Source organism: Pelodiscus sinensis, chromosome 1 (genome assembly GCF_052426305.1).
Source record: "Pelodiscus sinensis isolate ZL-2025 chromosome 1, ASM5242630v1, whole genome shotgun sequence".
Lineage (NCBI taxonomy): Eukaryota > Metazoa > Chordata > Testudines > Trionychidae > Pelodiscus > Pelodiscus sinensis.
In genome coordinates, this window is record NC_143052.1 from 346,516,882 (window position 1) to 346,534,067 (window position 17,186).

The 17,186-nt window shown below is 43.2% G+C and overlaps 1 protein-coding gene across 5 annotated transcripts in view; it reads left to right on the forward strand.

The window, feature by feature from the left end:
• LOC102463166 (disintegrin and metalloproteinase domain-containing protein 21-like) overlaps positions 1-17,186 on the forward strand; it is a 138,820-nt gene that overhangs the window by 14,261 nt on the left and 107,373 nt on the right. For all 5 annotated transcript variants that reach the window (XR_003090199.3, XM_075919609.2, XM_025186928.3 and 2 more), the window contains 2 exons: positions 6,576-6,652; positions 7,167-7,344. Coding sequence is in view for 4 of the 5 variants with exons in the window: in XM_075919609.2 (XP_075775724.1) it covers positions 6,576-6,652; positions 7,167-7,344 (255 nt within the window). In the remaining variant the exon portion in view is untranslated. The remainder of the gene's footprint in view (positions 1-6,575; positions 6,653-7,166; positions 7,345-17,186) is intronic.

Genomic DNA, 17,186 nt, shown 5'->3' on the forward strand with positions numbered 1-17,186 from the left:
TTATTATAGAGTTCTTTATTTTGGTAGCCTCTCTAATCTCCCTCAGCATTTCAATGTCAGTATCACTGTCCTGGTCAGGTGGTCGGTAATATATCCCTACTGCTAATTTCTTATTATTGGAACATGGAATTACTATCCATAGCGATTCTATTGAACATGTTGATTCACTTACTATTTTTATTTCATTTGATTCTACATTATCTTTCACGTACAGTGCCACTCCACCACCCACCCGGCCTGATCTATCCTTCAGATATATTCTATATCCCAGTATGATTGTGTCCCACTGATTTTCCTCATTCCACCAGGTTTCAGTGATGCCTATTATGTCAATTTCCTTCTTTAATACGAGGTACCCTAGTTCACCCATCTTATTAGTCAGACTCCTAGCATTTGTGCAGAAGCACTTGAAAATTTGCCACTGTTTATTTGTCTGCCCTTCCCTGATGCATTGGATTCCTTTATATGCAGTTGTTTGTCTGCTCTGGCCCATGGTTTGTCCTCTCCCCTCCTCTCTTTCTGACTACAGCTTAGAGAATCTCTATCAATGGATTCTCCTCTAAGAGAAGTCTCCATCCGATTTATGTGCATCTCCACACCAATTGGCTTCTCTTAGTTTAAAAACTTCTCTACGGCCTTTTTAATGTTTAGTGCCAGCAGTCTGGTTCCACCCTGGTTTAGGTGGAGCCCATCCTTCCTGTATAGGCTCCCCCTCTCCCAAAAGTGTCCCCAGTTCCTAATAAATCCAAACCCCTCTTCCCTACACCATCGTCTCATCCACGCATTGAGACTCTGAAGCTCTGCCTGCCTACCTGGCCCTGCGCGTGGAACTGGAAGCATTTCCGAGAATGCCACCATAGAGGTCCTGGATTTCAGTCTCTTTCCTAGCAGCCTAAATTTGGCCTCCAGGACATCTCTCCTACCCTTCCCTATGTCATTGGTACCTACATGTACCACGACTACCGGCTCCTCCCCAGCACTACACATAAGTCTATCTAGATGCCTCGAGAGATCCGCAAGCTTCGCACCAGGCAGGCAAGTGACCATACAGTTCTCCCGGTCATCACAAACCCAACTATCTATGTTTCTAACTATCGAATCACCCACTACTAACACCTGCCTCTTCCTAACTGGCATTCCCTCCCCCTCAGAGGTATCCTCAGTGCGAGAGGATACCGCAACATCCTCTGGGAGGAGGGTCCCAACTATGGGATGGTTTCCCTCTGCTCCCATTAAATGCTCTGTTCCCTTGAGACTCTCATCCTCCTTAAGAGCACTGGGGCTCTCAGACTGGAGGTGGGACAGTACTACAGTATCCCGGAAAGTCTCATCAACAAAGCTCTCTACCTCCCTTAGCTCCTCCAGTTCAGCCACCCTGGCCTCCAAAGCCCGAACTCGGTCTCTGAGGGTCAGGAGCTCCTTGCAACGGGTGCACACATACGCCACCCACCCACAGGGCAGGTAATCATACATGTTACACTTGACGCAATAAACAGGATAGCCCCCACTCTGCTGCTGGGCTTCCATCTCCATTTTTCTAATGAATAAGTTTAAGTATAAACTGGGATTCTTTTTAAACCTCTGGAGTATAGATTATTCTAAGAGTTGTGTTTTAAAGAAGGTCAGAAGTCACTAGTGCCCTCTAAACTCCGTCTCCAAACTCTCCTGTTAGCTGTTCCTGGTCGCGCTCTCCCTGGTTGCTGAGTCACAGGCTTATATAGCTCTGGTAGCTCCTCCCCTTGACTGAGGCTCAGCCAATTAACAGAGGCTTCTAGATTTCAAACCTTTTAGAAGCTCCTTCAAACAAACAAAGCAAACAAACAAACCAAACAGACAAACACAAGCTCAGCACACTGCAAATAACTCCCCCCCACACAAACATTCTTATGTATCAATCCCTCAGGTGGAGGTGGACTTTAATACTGAGCCTATATCAGACATACAAACAGAAACTGCAGGTGATAATTCTCCCACAGCTACTAGGGCACCCCCTTATCCCAATAAGCCATTCTTCCCTCCACATTTAAAACTATGGATGAACTCACCCACTGCCAGGGCCTCTTTAAGAAAGTGGTGGACAACCTCAATATTATGATGAAGGAAGTCTTGAATAATCACAAATATTGCAAGCTATGACAATCTCCAAAATAGCACTCCTCTTTAATGCACCCATCTTACAGCCTGTGCAAGCAGTATGGCAGTATGGCAGGCATCTAACTCCATCACACCCATGAGCAAGTAAATGGACTGGAAAATACTTTGTCACCTCCAAGGACACTGAATTCCTCTTTACACATCCTGCTCCCAAATAGCTAGTAGTGGAAACAGCTAACCAGAAAAACAATTCAAGACCACTCCATCTGACAGAAATACAAAAGGATAGATATCTTTGGGCATAACTATAATCCTTCTGCATCTTGCAATTCAGGGTGGTGAATTATGCTGGGCTATTAATGAAATACAACCACTGAAACTACTCCAAAACACAAACTTTTATTGATAACATGCCTCAAGGCAAGAAACAATAGTTTTAGGCACTGGTTTCTGAAGCACAATTAATGTCCTGCACAGTGCTCCAAGCTCCACTAGATGTTATGGACATGGCCACTGGATCCATGGTCACAGACGCTCATCCTGCAACAGGCATTCTTCTTCCCAAGTGAAATCCAGACTACAATAACGGATATTCCATTTGATGGTCACAAATGCTTTGCAGCCAACACCAATGAGGTCCTCCGCTCTATGAAGGACCATCGAGCAACCCTGGAATCCATAGGTATACAAACTCCTATGACAAAGAAGAAACAATACAGGTATCAACCATACCAATGACAGCTATACCCTGACTATTCACAGCAAGGACAGCTACAGTAGTACAGTACTCACCACCAACATCACCAGAGACCCAGTTTCCAAAGACTTCACCCTCCATCTTCTGGGGCGACCCAATCCACAGCCTTCAGTAAGCAAATGTCAGGCATTGGTCAAGATAATTGAAAACAATCTATCCTCCCTAGTGCTTACAGTGACCAGCCCATCCTTCACCTTCTGTTTATGATCATTCTTACATAACTGGGAAACTTTCACTTCAGACAGTTGGGTTCTGGAGAGAATTCAGTTGGGTATATCATCCCATTCATATTCCCCTCCCCCCAAACATTCCCCTATCCCATGCTTCAGGGACCCCTTTCATGTGCTATTACTCCATTCAGAGGAACAATGCCTTATCCATCTCAGAGCCATAAAACTAGTACCTTCTCAGCACAGGGGGAAGGGGTATTATTCACATTACTTCTTGAAGAAAAAGAAAAATGGGGGATGGCGATCCATTCTAGACCTCTTGAGTCTGAACAAATATGTACAAAAACAGAAATTTAGGATAGTCACTCTCTTTACAATAATCCTAGCACAGGGTTTTCAGCTCTCAATCTCCAAGATACACATTTTTATTTACTATCTACCTGGCACATAGGCACTTCCTCAAATTTATGCTTGAGAATGACTATTTTCAATACACTATCCTTCCCTTTGGTCTCTCCATAGCTCCATGAGTGTTTTCAAACTATTGGCAGTTGTGAAGGCATATTTAAGGAAACAGGACCTTATAATTTTCCCATACCTGGATAACTGTCTGCTGAACCCTCCAACCCATTCTCATGCCCTCCATGCAACATCAGTGATGATGCAGTGCTTCCAGAACTTAAACCTACAAATAAACAGAGAAAAGTCATCGTTAACACCTACCAGCAAATTCACTTCATATGTGCCTTTCTCAACTCCATCACTGACTGAGCCATACTGCCACAGGAAATATTCAGAGCAATCTGTAATTTTGATTTGTAAAGAACAAGTCATGTCAAATGAATCAGATAGCTTTCTTTGATGTAACAAGCCTTGTGGATAAGGGAAAAGCAGTGGATATGGAATACCTATCCTTTAATACGGCATTTGACACGATCTCACATGACCTTTTTATCAACAAACTAGGCATATACAACATAGATGGGGCTACCATAAGGTGGGTGCCTAACTGACTGGGTAACCATTCTCAGAGAGTAGTTATTAATGGTTCACTGTCATGCTGGAAGGGCATAACATGTGGGGTTCTGCAGGGATCTATTTTGGCATCGGTTCTGTTCAATATCTTCATCAATTATTTAGAAGATGGCACAGAGAGTATGATTATTAAGTTTGGAGATGATACCAATCTGGGAGGAGTGACAACTGCTTTGGAGGATAAGGTCATAATTAAAAATGGTCTGGACAAATTGGAGAAATGGTCTGTGGTAAATAGGATGAAGTTTAATAAGGATAAATGCAAAGTACTCACTTAGGAAGCAACAATCAGTTTCATATATACAAAATGGAAGGAGTCTGTCTAGGAAGGAGTACTGCAGAAAGGGATCTAGAGGTTATAGTGGAATACAAATTAAATATGAGTCAACAGTATGACACTGTTGTAAAAAAAGCAGACATGATTCTGGGATGCATTAACAAGAGTGTTGTGAGCAATACATGAGAAGTCATTCTTCTGCTCTACTCTGCACTGATTAGGCAGGCCTCAGTTGGAGTATTGTGTCCAGTTCTGGGCACCACATTTCAAGAAAGATGTGGAGAAATTGGAGAAGGTCCAGAGAAGAGCAACAAAAATGATTAAAGGTTTAGAAAACAGGAGCTATGAGGGAAGATTGAAAGAACTGGGCTTGTTTAGTTTGGAAAAGAGAAGACTGAGAGGGGACATGATAGTAATTATCAAGTATCTAAAAGGGTGTCACAAGGAGGAGGAAGAAAAATTGTTATCCTTGGCCTCTGAGGATAGAACAAGAAGCAGTGGGGTTAAACTGCAGCAAGGGAGCTTTATGTTGGACATTAGGAAATTCTTCCTAAGTGTCAGGGTGGTTAAACACTGGAATAAATTGCCTGGGGAAGTTGTGGAATCTCCATCACTGGCGATATTTAACAGCAGGTTAGACAGACATCTGTCAGGGTGCTTGGCCCTGCAATGAGGGCAGAGGACTGGATTTGATGACTTCTCGGGGTCCCTTCCAATTCTAATATTCTATGATTCTATGCACGATTTGAATCAGCCCACAGGTCACAGCTTGTGACTGCCTCCAGCTACCATGATACATGGCTGCCTCCATCTTTGTCATCCTCAATGCCTGCCAGCATATGAGATGGCTTCAAAGCTGGCTAGCTTTGGTATACAAATCTAAGTGGCACAAACTCCTTAAGTACTTCACAGTGCCTTCTATACTCAAGGACTCGACTCACTCCTGTGGAGGACTTACCCGCTATATATATGCAAAGGAGTTCCATTACAACAAGACCCTCTGACAATCACCATCACAATGGATGCATCCCTAATATATCAAAAGCTTGTTACAGATAATGTAAGATTTTCATGTAAACCAGTACTCTTTCATAAACATTTGAAGAAGCAAGTGAAGCCAAGATTACATAGTTAAATTGAGTCTGTTTCAACCCTCCTTCACTTTCCCTGGACATAATTGTATTAGGAAAATTCATGTAATTTCCAGTAGGCCTCCTTTTCTGGTAATAAGCCTTCAACAAGCTGTTGAAAGTAAGGTACCAGAAGTGTGAATAGTAATTCATTGTGTGTAAGATGCAATATTTAAGAACTTCTCTTTGAAACTCAATGGCTATGTCTACACTGCAGGCTTCTTGCGCAATAACTTTTTGCGCAAGGTTTCTTTTGCACTTTTGCACAACAGATCTGTTTTTGCAGAAGAGCGTCCATGGCAGTGTGGCTGCTCTTTTGGGCAAGAAAGTTCTGATTGCCATTTTAGCCATAGGGGTTTCTTGCGCAAGAAACCCCTGTTCCTGACCACACTAGCCTTTTTGCGCAAGAGCTCTTGAGCAAAAAGGCTTATTCCTCATGGGGAGAGGAATAACTCTTGCGCAAAAAGCCCTCTCTTCTGACGATCTACTGTAAACTTTCTTGCGCAAAAATGGACTTGTAGTATGGACGCTCCACAAGTTTTTGTGCAAGAACGGCTATTCTTGTGCAATAAGCCTGCAGTGTAGACATAGCCAGTCAGTTTTGGCTACATTATCTCTACACTATTGATATGTGTGAAAAGCAACAACATTTGGTTTTGACTTCTAAGTCAGCAGATCTGATTGCTCAGAACAGATCTGCTGAGTGAAAAGGTATCATTTATACAGTCGGTTTTCATATTAGAACCATATTTTAAAATCGGATGCAAAGATAGCCATTGCATCTTCTTCTTCTTTGTCCTTAGCTCCTAAGTGAACATAGGCCATCAACAATTTCTTTCCAAGCCTCTCTGTCTTGTGCCACCTTTTCTAATTCTCTCCAGCTTTTGCCTGTTTTCCTCACGGTCACATCCAGGTAGGTCTCTTCTCCAAATATTCTTTGGCCTTCCTCTTCCTCTTTTTCCCTGTGGGTTCCAGGATAGGGATTGTCTGGTAATGCTAGTTGGAGGCTTCCTCACTGCATAGTGTATATTTAATTTTGTGTAACTAGTATCTGGTATTTTATTTTAGTAATGTTAATGTTGGAAAAGAAAAACAATTTTTGGGCTTTGCAGGATGATTGCTACTACTCTGGATATGTGGAGGATGTCCCAGAATCTGTTGCAGTTCTCAGCACCTGCTCTGGACTCTGGTAATGTAGGCTCTTCTGTATGCTAGACTGCAAACACTATGAATTTTCTTCTCTTGAAACAAGAAGGTAGATTTAACATAGTAGCATAACTAGGTTTGTCCCTTTTCTTAATGCAAATTTCATGCTAACCTATTATTAAGAGTCATTTGCTGTCACTGCATAGGGCTAGAATCACAAATTTGTAATATTAAATTGTATAGGTTATAAGACAGTATGTTGTGCAGTGATGATTGATCCTTGGCATAGTGGCCATTTGGGGACCTTCTGGTACCTAATTGTGACTCCCAAAAGTGGTTGTGTTATCAAGAACAGATTGTAAATTAGAAATATTTTTTCCTCAATAACACTTTCCTTTCAGAAGGAGAGGGAGGAAACTTATTTAAAAAATCTACAAAAGCTTCATTAGATATTAAAAATAATTCCCAAGGAAAGTTCCTGGTCAATTCTAATAATTTTGTGGAATGTTTCGATTTTCCCAGATCTCTAAATCACATTTCAATTTTGCAATTCTCAGGGGATATTTGAAGATTTACAATTTAAGCTACGAAATTGAACCTGTTAAATCTTCTTCTACATTTCAACACATCATTTATCAAATGGCAAATGATGAAGACCCACTCAGTAGATGTGGAGTAACTGATGAAGATCTCAAAGATCAAGCAGCTGAAGGCAAAGAACATCCAATATATAAGGTTCAGACTGAGAGACATCTTGTATTAGATTAATTGTTGTATAAGGGTTCACATAAAGTAATATCCACTTATTTTACATGAACTTAAAGTAAATGGATATTATGTGCAGAGGTAGTAAATAGGCAGATTGTGGGCCAAATCCAGATCACTAAGTGCTTTTGAATGCACCCCAAAATATTTTCATTTCTTCATTATTATTTTTATTTTCTCTGGAGGCTGGATCTTGACAATGCCTTGACTAAGAAACTTGGACCTTGACAAAAATTAATTGATTAGTCCCAGGTGGAACATGATAAGCTATGCATGTTAGGAACATTTTTCATACTCATTGTTGGAAGTGATCTCAGTTGTGCTGGAAATTCACTTTGTAATCAGAGGAACAAATTAATTCTATTCATCTTAAAATCATAGATAGAATCATAGAACACTGGAAGGGACTTCAAGAGGTCATCGAGTCTAGTCCCCTGCCCCCATGACAGGACCCAGTACCATCTAGACCATCCCTGATAGATGTCTATCTAACCTGCTCTTAAATATCTCCAGAGATGGAGATTCCACAACCTCCCTAGGCAACTTATTCCAGTGTTTAACCACCCTGACACTTAGGAAGTATTTCCTAATGTCCAACCTAAACCTCCCTTGCTGAAGTTTAAGCCCACTGCTTCTTATCCTATCCTCAGAGGCCAAGGAGAACAAATTTTCTCGCTCCTCCTTGTGCCACCTGAAAACTGCTATCATGTCCCTTCTCAGTGTTCTCCTTTCTAAACTAAACAAGCCCAATTCTTTCAGTCTTCCTCATAGCTCATGTTCTCTAGACAAGGGGTTCCCAAACTTTTTGATACTGGGGACCAGTAAATCCATTCACGAGCTTTTGGAGGACTGGTAACATTTTTTGCATATTTGCACATTCATTAAGCAAATGATGAATATTCAAATACATTTTCTGGTCCTCCCAAAGCCCCCAGTGCCAACTTTAGCCAACAGAAAAGTCAGTTGGGGCCACACAAGTGAGATACAAAAACACGACCCCTCCAAACCCCTCAAACTTCACTAATGTGGCCCCAACTGTGCTTGTGGGTGCTGGGACAGAGTTCTGAGGAAGGGTACCAATGAGTGCTGGGGCAGGGGACAGGGTGCTTCCGAGTGCTGGGGCAAGGGACAGGGTGCTTGTGGGTGATGGGGCAGGGTACTTGTGGGGGTTGGAGGGGTAGAGAGGGGACAGGGACTGATACCTGGGGATTCTGTAGCTGCCAAGGCCCAGGAAGTGTGCACGCTGCTCCCCTGTCCCCCAAACAGTGGCATGGTACCTGACACGCTGGTTCATTGCATGGCTGATATCTTCCTGCACAGGGGGAGGAACCACACGAGCCCCAACTGCTCGGGCAGCGTGAGCCTTGCTCCTCCGCTCCCCACGGCAGCATGTGTTGCCCAAGCAGCTGGAGCTGGCGTAGTCCCGGATCCACACCCACTCCGCCGCATGCAGGAAGGCATCAGGGGAACAAAGTCCCCAGTGCATGATGGACCGGCATTTTAGGTACTGCGCCGGCTGTTGGGGCAGCGGGGAGAGCAGCCCCCACACTTCTGGGATCTGGCGCGCAGCTGCAGAACTGCCCCCTGATCCCGCAGGAAGCCTGCGCTACCTCTGTTGACACTGGGAGTTCAGTGCGGTGTTCATCGTCGAGGTTGTGGGCAGCAAGGTGGGCTCTCACAAAAAAATTTCTGAAACCCGGTATTTTTTTCCTAAGAACCAATACAGGGCTGCAGACCACAGTTTGGGAAACGCTGCTCTAGACCTTTCATAATTCTTGTTGCTCTTCTCTGGACCGTCTCCAATATCTCCACACCTTTATTTAAATGTGGTGCCCAGAACTGGACACAGTACTCCAAGTGAGGCCTAATCAGCGCAGAGTAGAACAGAAGAATGACTTCTTGTGTCTTGCTCTGGATATCACTTCTGACGCCTCCGTCTTGCCTGATAATACTACCCAAGTATGTAAAGCTCTCTGAGATAGATAGGTCATGGCCATCAATCTTAACTGATGCTGGTGCCTCAATATTTAGGGTCATGACTTCTGTCTCCTTCTGGCTAACTCTTAGTCTGACCTGTTTTCCGAAGGTGCAGAGTCAATTTGTCTTCTCTTGCATATGACGAAGCAGCATGAGGTCATCAGCAAAATCAAGGTCCTCTAATGTGGAGAAGACAGTCTATCTGATGCCGCTTGGATCATCTTCTGTTGTACGCCGCATAACTCAGTTAGGGTATGTCTACACTACCACCCTAGTTCGAACTAGGGTGGTAATGTAGGCATACTGCACTTGCAAATGAAGCCCGGGATTTGAATTTCCGAACTACCTAGTCCGAACTACCTAGTCCATGCCGCGTGTAGCCGCACGGCACGGAGTCCGCACTAGCGGACATTTAAAAATGGCGGCGCCCGGCTTATGCAAATGAAGCCCGGGAAATTCAAATCCCAGGCTTCATTTGCAAGTGCGGTATGCCTACATTACCCTCCTAGTTCAAACTAGGAGGGTAGTGTAGACATACCCCTAAAGACTAACTTAAAGAGCATTGGAGACATGACGTATCTCTGCCTTACTCCAGTCTTAACTTCGAAGTGTAGATCATTGTTCCCCATGCTGCATGTGTGAAATTGTTATAAAAGCTCTTGTTGCCCTGAAACAGGCTGTCAGCACATACAAAATGGATTCCACTAGACTTCCATCTTGTATAGGAATGCTTTTTACCTCAGAAGCAGTTGTGCACCAAGCTGTAGCTTTAGGCAAATCACCCTGCCATTTCACCCTTCTCTAATCTGTGTGTACTCTGCTCAAAACGCTGCACTCCACTCTAACACCTCTGCACACATCCCTAATATGGTGCACTTAGTCTGCTCCTTGAGCTGCACATGACCCCAATCATTATCATATTTTTCCTACCTTAGAGGGCATAAAAGCTTGGGTCAGAGAAGAACTCGGGTTCGTCACTCTCTCTGTTTGTCCATGTGCCTGTTCAATTTTCCCTGTGACATTTCTCATTTACCATCCGTGGTTTATGGTTTGGAGATTTTGGTAGTTTAAGGCCTTGGTTTTGTTTTGCCACTGTACATGTGGGAACACCCCACGTTCCGGATATTTGGCAATAGCCGTGGACTTGGACTGTTTTACAAGCTATTCCAATCCACTTTTAGACTTGCTGGTGTGATCGAAGGACCCATCAGGACTGGATCCATAGGAGCCATTCCACGAGGTGATCGAGGATCCCTTCAGTGTTCCTGTTCCAATCGGAGAGGACACGGCACCGCCTCGAGGGATCTCCCTGCTTGTCCTCCCTCACGGCTTTACGCTAGCCATGAGGTAGACGGTCGAAGGCACCAATCGCCGCATTCCTCTGTGAAATAGACCCTTTTGTATTGGGATTCTTTCTATCTTTTCTTCTTGGGATAGGATAGGTTGTTTACTGTTCTTAACTTCCATGTTTGTGCTATTTTACTTCAAAATACATGGTTTGGCCCTAAACCTGAGTAGCCTGATTTTTCTTTGAGCAAATATCCCACTGGTGATAAGATACAGGAACACCAGGCCGTATCTGGCTTCTGTGCAGAGACACTTTAACTTAGTCAGACCATAGATTATTTGCTTACCTGAGTCTCTGGGGTAATACTCTTAATGAGCTGTACTACTTTGGTATTCCATATGCTCTCAGAAGCTCTCAAAGACTATCCCTATGAATGCTGTCAAAGGCTTTTCCAAAACCAATAAAGTTGATGAACAACTGCCTCTGCCATTCAATGCATTGCTCAATTATGTTACTCAGTACAAAAATTTGATCTACACACCCCCTTTTTTTACGAAAGCCAGCTTGTTCTTTCCTCAGTGATTTATCAACAGCGTCTACAATCCGCTGAATAATGAGCTTAGGAAGGATCTTGCTTGGCACTGAGAGGAGAGTGATGCTGCGCCCATTGTTACAGTCATTGAGTGTTCCCTTCTTGGGTATCTTAAAAATAATTCCATTTGTCCATTCCTCTGGCACATGCTTCCCTTCCCATATTGCTGTAAAGAACAGTTGGAGAATAGTGGCTGCAAGTTCTGGGTCTGCCTTGAACAATTCAGCATTGAGATTATCGTATCCTGGAGCTTCACCATTCTTTAAGGATCTTATTGCCACAATAATTTCTTCCATTTTTGGTGGAGCAGTATTTATGTCAAGGTCTGTTTCTGCTTCTAGAATATCAGCTTCTTCTAGTGGTGGCCTGTTTAGAAGTTCCTGAAAATATTCTGCCCAACGAGCCTCTTGTTCCCTCTCTGTTGTAAGTAGATTTCCTTGTTTGTCCATGACATGGACACTTATACTGGCATGATATTTACCGCAAACAAGCTTGATGATTTTAAAAACCTTTCCTTGCTCTCCTCAAGTAGCTGCTTCTTCAGCTTGTGCTGCTAGTTCCTCTATATGAGCTCTCTTATCAGCTCTCACCAATTTCTTAACATAACAGTCTACTTCTTTGTATTGCTGCTATCTTTCTTTCAGTCTTCCTGATATAGCATCTGTGAGTTTCTTCTTTAAGATAGATCTATTATCAATTGCCTTCCATGTGTCTGGCATGAGCCATACTTTTTTCTTTGGTTTCTGTTTGAAACCTAGACAGTCCTCGCTGCTCTCTACACATATTGTTGTAATTTGTTCCCATTTCTTATTAACTTCTTCTGTGCTGTGAGTTTCTTCTTCAAGATCTTGTAGCACTTGAAACCTGTTTTTGATCTTAAGGACAAAAGCATTCTTAACTTTGGGGTCTTTTAGCTTCTTTACATCAAAGCATTTCTGCATGGGTATCTTGCGATCAATGCTTAGTTTAAATTTTATTAGTGCTGTCACTGCTGACATCAGCCCCTCTTTTCACCTTGACATCTAGTAACGAGCATCTCCATGTTCCATTGATCATCATATGATCCATCTGATTACTATCCCTACATTTGGTAAGCACCATGTTAACTTGTGAATTTCACAGTGAGGAAAGAGCATACCTCCAATGACAAGATTGTTTAAAGTACAAAATTCCACTAACCTCTCTCCATTCTCATTCATGCTGCCACACCCATATTTCCTCATAGTTCTGTCATTGTGCATATTATCTTTCCCAACATTAGCATTCAAGTCCCTCGTGACTATTATAAGATCCTGCTGTAATGCTGTTTTTATTTCAGCTTGAAGCTGTTCATAGAATCTATCTTTCTTTTCTTCTTCACTTTCATTTGTTGGGGGATAACACTGGATTAATGTAATATTTACGTGTCTACCTTTCATTCTGGCTTTCATCAGTCTGCTGTTGATTGGTTTCCATTCCAGCAAATATTTCTCTATTCTTTTCTTCACGATGATAGCTACTCCCTCCTGATGTTGGTCATCATCCCTTCCAGAAAAAAGGACTGCTTCATCAGTACTAGTCTTCATTCCTCCTGGTCCAATCCATCTACTCTCACTGATACCAAGAATATGTATTTTGTAGTGTCTCATTTCATTTGTAATCTGTGTAAGCTTACTCATTTCATCCATGGTACGTACATTCTAGAACCCAATTCTGGTCTTAATCTTGGCGCTCAGGACTTGGGGCTCAGGACTTCTATCTTCATGCTCAGAGTGTGGACAGAATGAACATTTCAAGCAGGAGTTCTCCTTTATGGACTCTAGTTATGGGTAGGCATGTTTAGCAGTCACGCAAGTCTGGAAACAGAGCCCAACTAAGATGTTGCTTGCTCCCAGTATGTATCAATGGTACCAAAGTGATGGGTGTGATGGACTCTGGGGCTGTGTCTAGACTACATGCCTCTGTCATCAGAGGCATGTAGATTAGACACATAGGCAAAGGCAAATGAAGCCGCGATTTAAATGATCGCGGCTTCATTTACATTTACATGGCTGCCGCGCTGAGCCAACAAACAGCTGATCAGCTGTTTGTCCGCTCAGCGCGCTAGTCTGGATGCTCCCCTGCCGACATCAAAGCCCTTTGTCGGCAGCCCCGTTATTCCTCGTAGGTCAGCTGTTTGTCGGCTCAGCGTGGCAGCCATGTAAATGTAAATGAAGCCGCAATCATTTAAATCGCGGCTTCATTTGCCTTTGCCAAAACAACAAATCTACATGGCTCCATCAATGGAGCCATGTAGGTTAGACGTACCCTGGATGTAAACAAACCATCATGTAGATTAGTCTTCTGGAGTACCTTACATGATTAGGGCCCTCTATCTATCCTTTGACAAAAGTGCAACTAGAAGTACAGAGCCACACTGACTTGCAAAGACAGTTTAGCAAATCACTCTGGTCTACCCAGTAATATTGGGACAAGACTGAAAAGGGTTTGGAAAGTGGCTATCAACCAGGGATCTGGATGAGCAAGTTTCAGAGGGTCTACCAAGTGTAGCCAGCATGAAACTTGCTAGGGCTCAAGGCAGAAAGCCAAAGCTCTACCCATGCAAGATTGTAACCCAGGACCCCATGTTCCATCACCAAAAGTGTGAAGCCAAAGCTTGAGCAACTTAGCTTCAACTTAGCCCTGTGGCATGAGATCCCAGATAATTGCCCTATTAACTAACGTTTAGCACTGGCTCTGGCTTTTATATTCAGAAAAAAACAGTTCTTGTGGCACAAGTGGCTTGTGGAATTTTTATAACATTCCATTGTGGGGGGAGGGTCAGAAAGAAAAAGGTAGAGAGCCCTTGGTTTGGAGAATTCAAGCAGCTGTGGAACAAAGACCCCTACCCTGACAGGATGACCCAAACCCAAGAATGTGGGTTTTATGTGACAGGACAAGGCAGAGGGTCCTGGCAGTGGATCCTTAGGCAGCCAGGAATGCTGACTCACCAGCACCATATTCACCCTTCACACAGCTTTAAGACTATGAAGACTTGGACTTTAGTCCTTTTCTGCATGAAGTTTTTTCAGATTGAGTGGGTTACAGGAAGCAACTACAGGTAATGTTAGTTTTTCAGTAGAAAAATATGAAAAAGCCTATTAGCAAAGGAAAATAGCATGTTGGAGAATTATAGAACTGAAAGGAACCTTAAGCGGTCATCTAATTCAGACCTTTGAACTCATGACATAACTAAATATTATCTGGACCATCTGTGATCGGTATTTGTTTAATTTGTGTGGTGAGATCATGATTTTTACAGTGGACATCTCATTTACTTACCAGATTAGAGGTTATGGGTTGCCAGTGGGGTAAGATGTTGATAAATGATTGGAAGTGTGTGTGTGTGTGTGTGTGTGTGTGTGTGTGTGTGTGTGTGTGTGTGCGTGCGCGTGTTTCATTCTGTGTGCTGCCATAGTTCTGCACAGACATCTGGCATGGAAACCTTGAGTGAACTGCTCAATAACCACAAGTTTCATTAAGGAACAAAGGCATGAAGACATGTTTATTGTCAATGAAGTATGGTAATAATACCTGCCTCACTCTCTAAGGATACTAAAACATGTATGTCCATGACAATAGATGCAGCTCAATGAATGGGAGAACTTTCCATTCTTTCTCACCTGGATAAAGATAATCCCTCTAAGATACAGCTTTATATCGTAGAACAAACAAGTTAGTGCTACCGCTCTGACACAGTTATTATCCCTTGTACATGTGGGTTTAATTAAAACATTTCTATTATGTACTATTATCCTAACCTTATCTTTTAGAAGGGATCAGTGTGTTCCTGTGATCCTTAGGGAATGTTTTGGTACCATAGAATCATAGAGCTGGAAGAGACCTCAGGAGGTCATCAAATCCAGCCCCCTGCCCAAAGCAGGACCAATCCCAACTAAATCAACCGAGCCAGGGCTTTGTCAAGCCAAGACTTAAAAACCTCTATGGATGGAGATCCCACCACCTCCCTAGGTAACCCATTCTAGTACTTCACCACCCTCCTAGGGAAATAATTTTTCTTAATATCCAACCTAAACCTCCCACACTGTAACTTGAGCCATTGCTCCGTGTTCTGCCATCACTACTGAGAACAGCCTTACTCCAGCCTCTTTGGAACCTCCCTTCAGGAAGTTGAAGGCTGTTATCAAATCCCCCCTCACTCTTCCCTTCTGCAGACTAAACAAACCCAAATCCCTCATCCTCTCCTCATAGATCATGTGCTCCAGTCCCCTAATCATTTTGGTTGCCCTCCACTGGACCCTCTCCAATGCATCCATATCCTTTCTATAGTGGGAGGCCCAGAACCGGGGACAGTACTCCAGATGTGGCCTCAACAGAGCTGAATAAAGGGGAATAATTACTTCTCTAGATCTGCTGGCAATGCTCCTCCTAATGCAACCTAATATGCCATTAGCCTTCTTGGCTACAAGCGTACATAGCTGACTCATATCCAGCTTGTCATCCACTGTAATTCCCAGGTCCTTTTCTGCTGAACTGCTACTTAGCCAGTCGGTCCCCAGCCTATAACAATTCTTGGGATTCTTCCATTCCAAGTGCAGGACTCTACACTTATCCTTGTTGAACCTTATCAGATTTCTTTTGGCTCAATCCTCTAATCTGTCCAGGTCACTCTGGACCCTTTCCCTGCCCTCCAGAGTATCTACCACTCTCCTAGCTTAGTGTGATCCGCAAACTTGGTGAGGGTGCAATCCATCCCCTCATCTAGGTCATTAATAAAGATGTTGAACAAAACCAGCCCTAGAACCAATTCTTGGGGCACTCCACTAGAAACTGACCGCCAACCTGACATGGAGCTGTTAATCGCTACCCATTGTGCCCGACAGTCTAGCCAGCTTTCTATCCATCTTACAGTCCATTTATCCAATCCATACTTCCTTAACTTGGTGGCAAGAATATTGTGGGAGACCGTAGCAAAAGCTTTCCTAAAGTCAAGGTATATCACATCCACTGACTTTCCCATATCCACAGAACCAGTTGTCTCATCATAGAAGCTGATCAGATTGGTCAGGCATGACTTGCCCCTGGTGAATACTTGAAGATCCCCAGGTCTTTTTCTGCCAAACTGCTGCTTAGCCAGTCGGTCCCTATCCTGTAACAGTGCTTACTTGGTATGCTTCAGTCCCAAGTGTAGGACTCTGTACTTGTCCTTGTTGAACCTCAGTAGATTTCTTTTGGCTCAATCCTCCCATTTGTCTAGGTCACTCCGAATCCTGTTCCTACCCTCCGATGTATCTACCTCTCCCCCATCTTAGTGTGATCCACAAACTTCCTGAGAGTGCAATCCATCTCCTCATCCAGATCATTAATAAAGATGTTGAACAAAACCAGCCCTAGAAACGACCTTTTGGGCACTCCACTTGAAACCAACCGCCTACCAGACTTCAAGGCCTTGATCACTACCCATTGAGTCCTACAATCTAGCTAGCTTTCTGTCTACATTACAGTCCATTTATCCAATCCATGCTTTCTTAACTTTCTGGCAAGAATACTGTAGAAGTCCTTATCAAAAGCTTTTCTAAAGTCAAGGTATATCACATCCACCAACTTGAGTCAACAGTGCAACACGTGCAAAAAACACAAACGTAATTCTGGGATGCATTAACAGTAGTGTTGTGAGCAAGACACGAGAAGTCATACTTCCGCTCTACTCTGCACTGATTAAGCCTCAATTGGAATATCGTGTCCGCTTCTGGGCACCACATTTCAAGAAAGATGGAGAAATTGGAGGAGGTCCAGAGAAGAGCAACAAAAATTATTAAAAGTTTAGAAAATAGGAATTATGAGGGAAAACTGAAAGAACTGGGCTTGTTTAGTTTAGAAATGAGAAGACTGAGAGGAGACATGTCAGCAGTTTTCAAGTATCTAAAAGGGTGTCACAAGGAGGAGTGAGAAAAATTGTTCTTCTTGGCCTCTGGG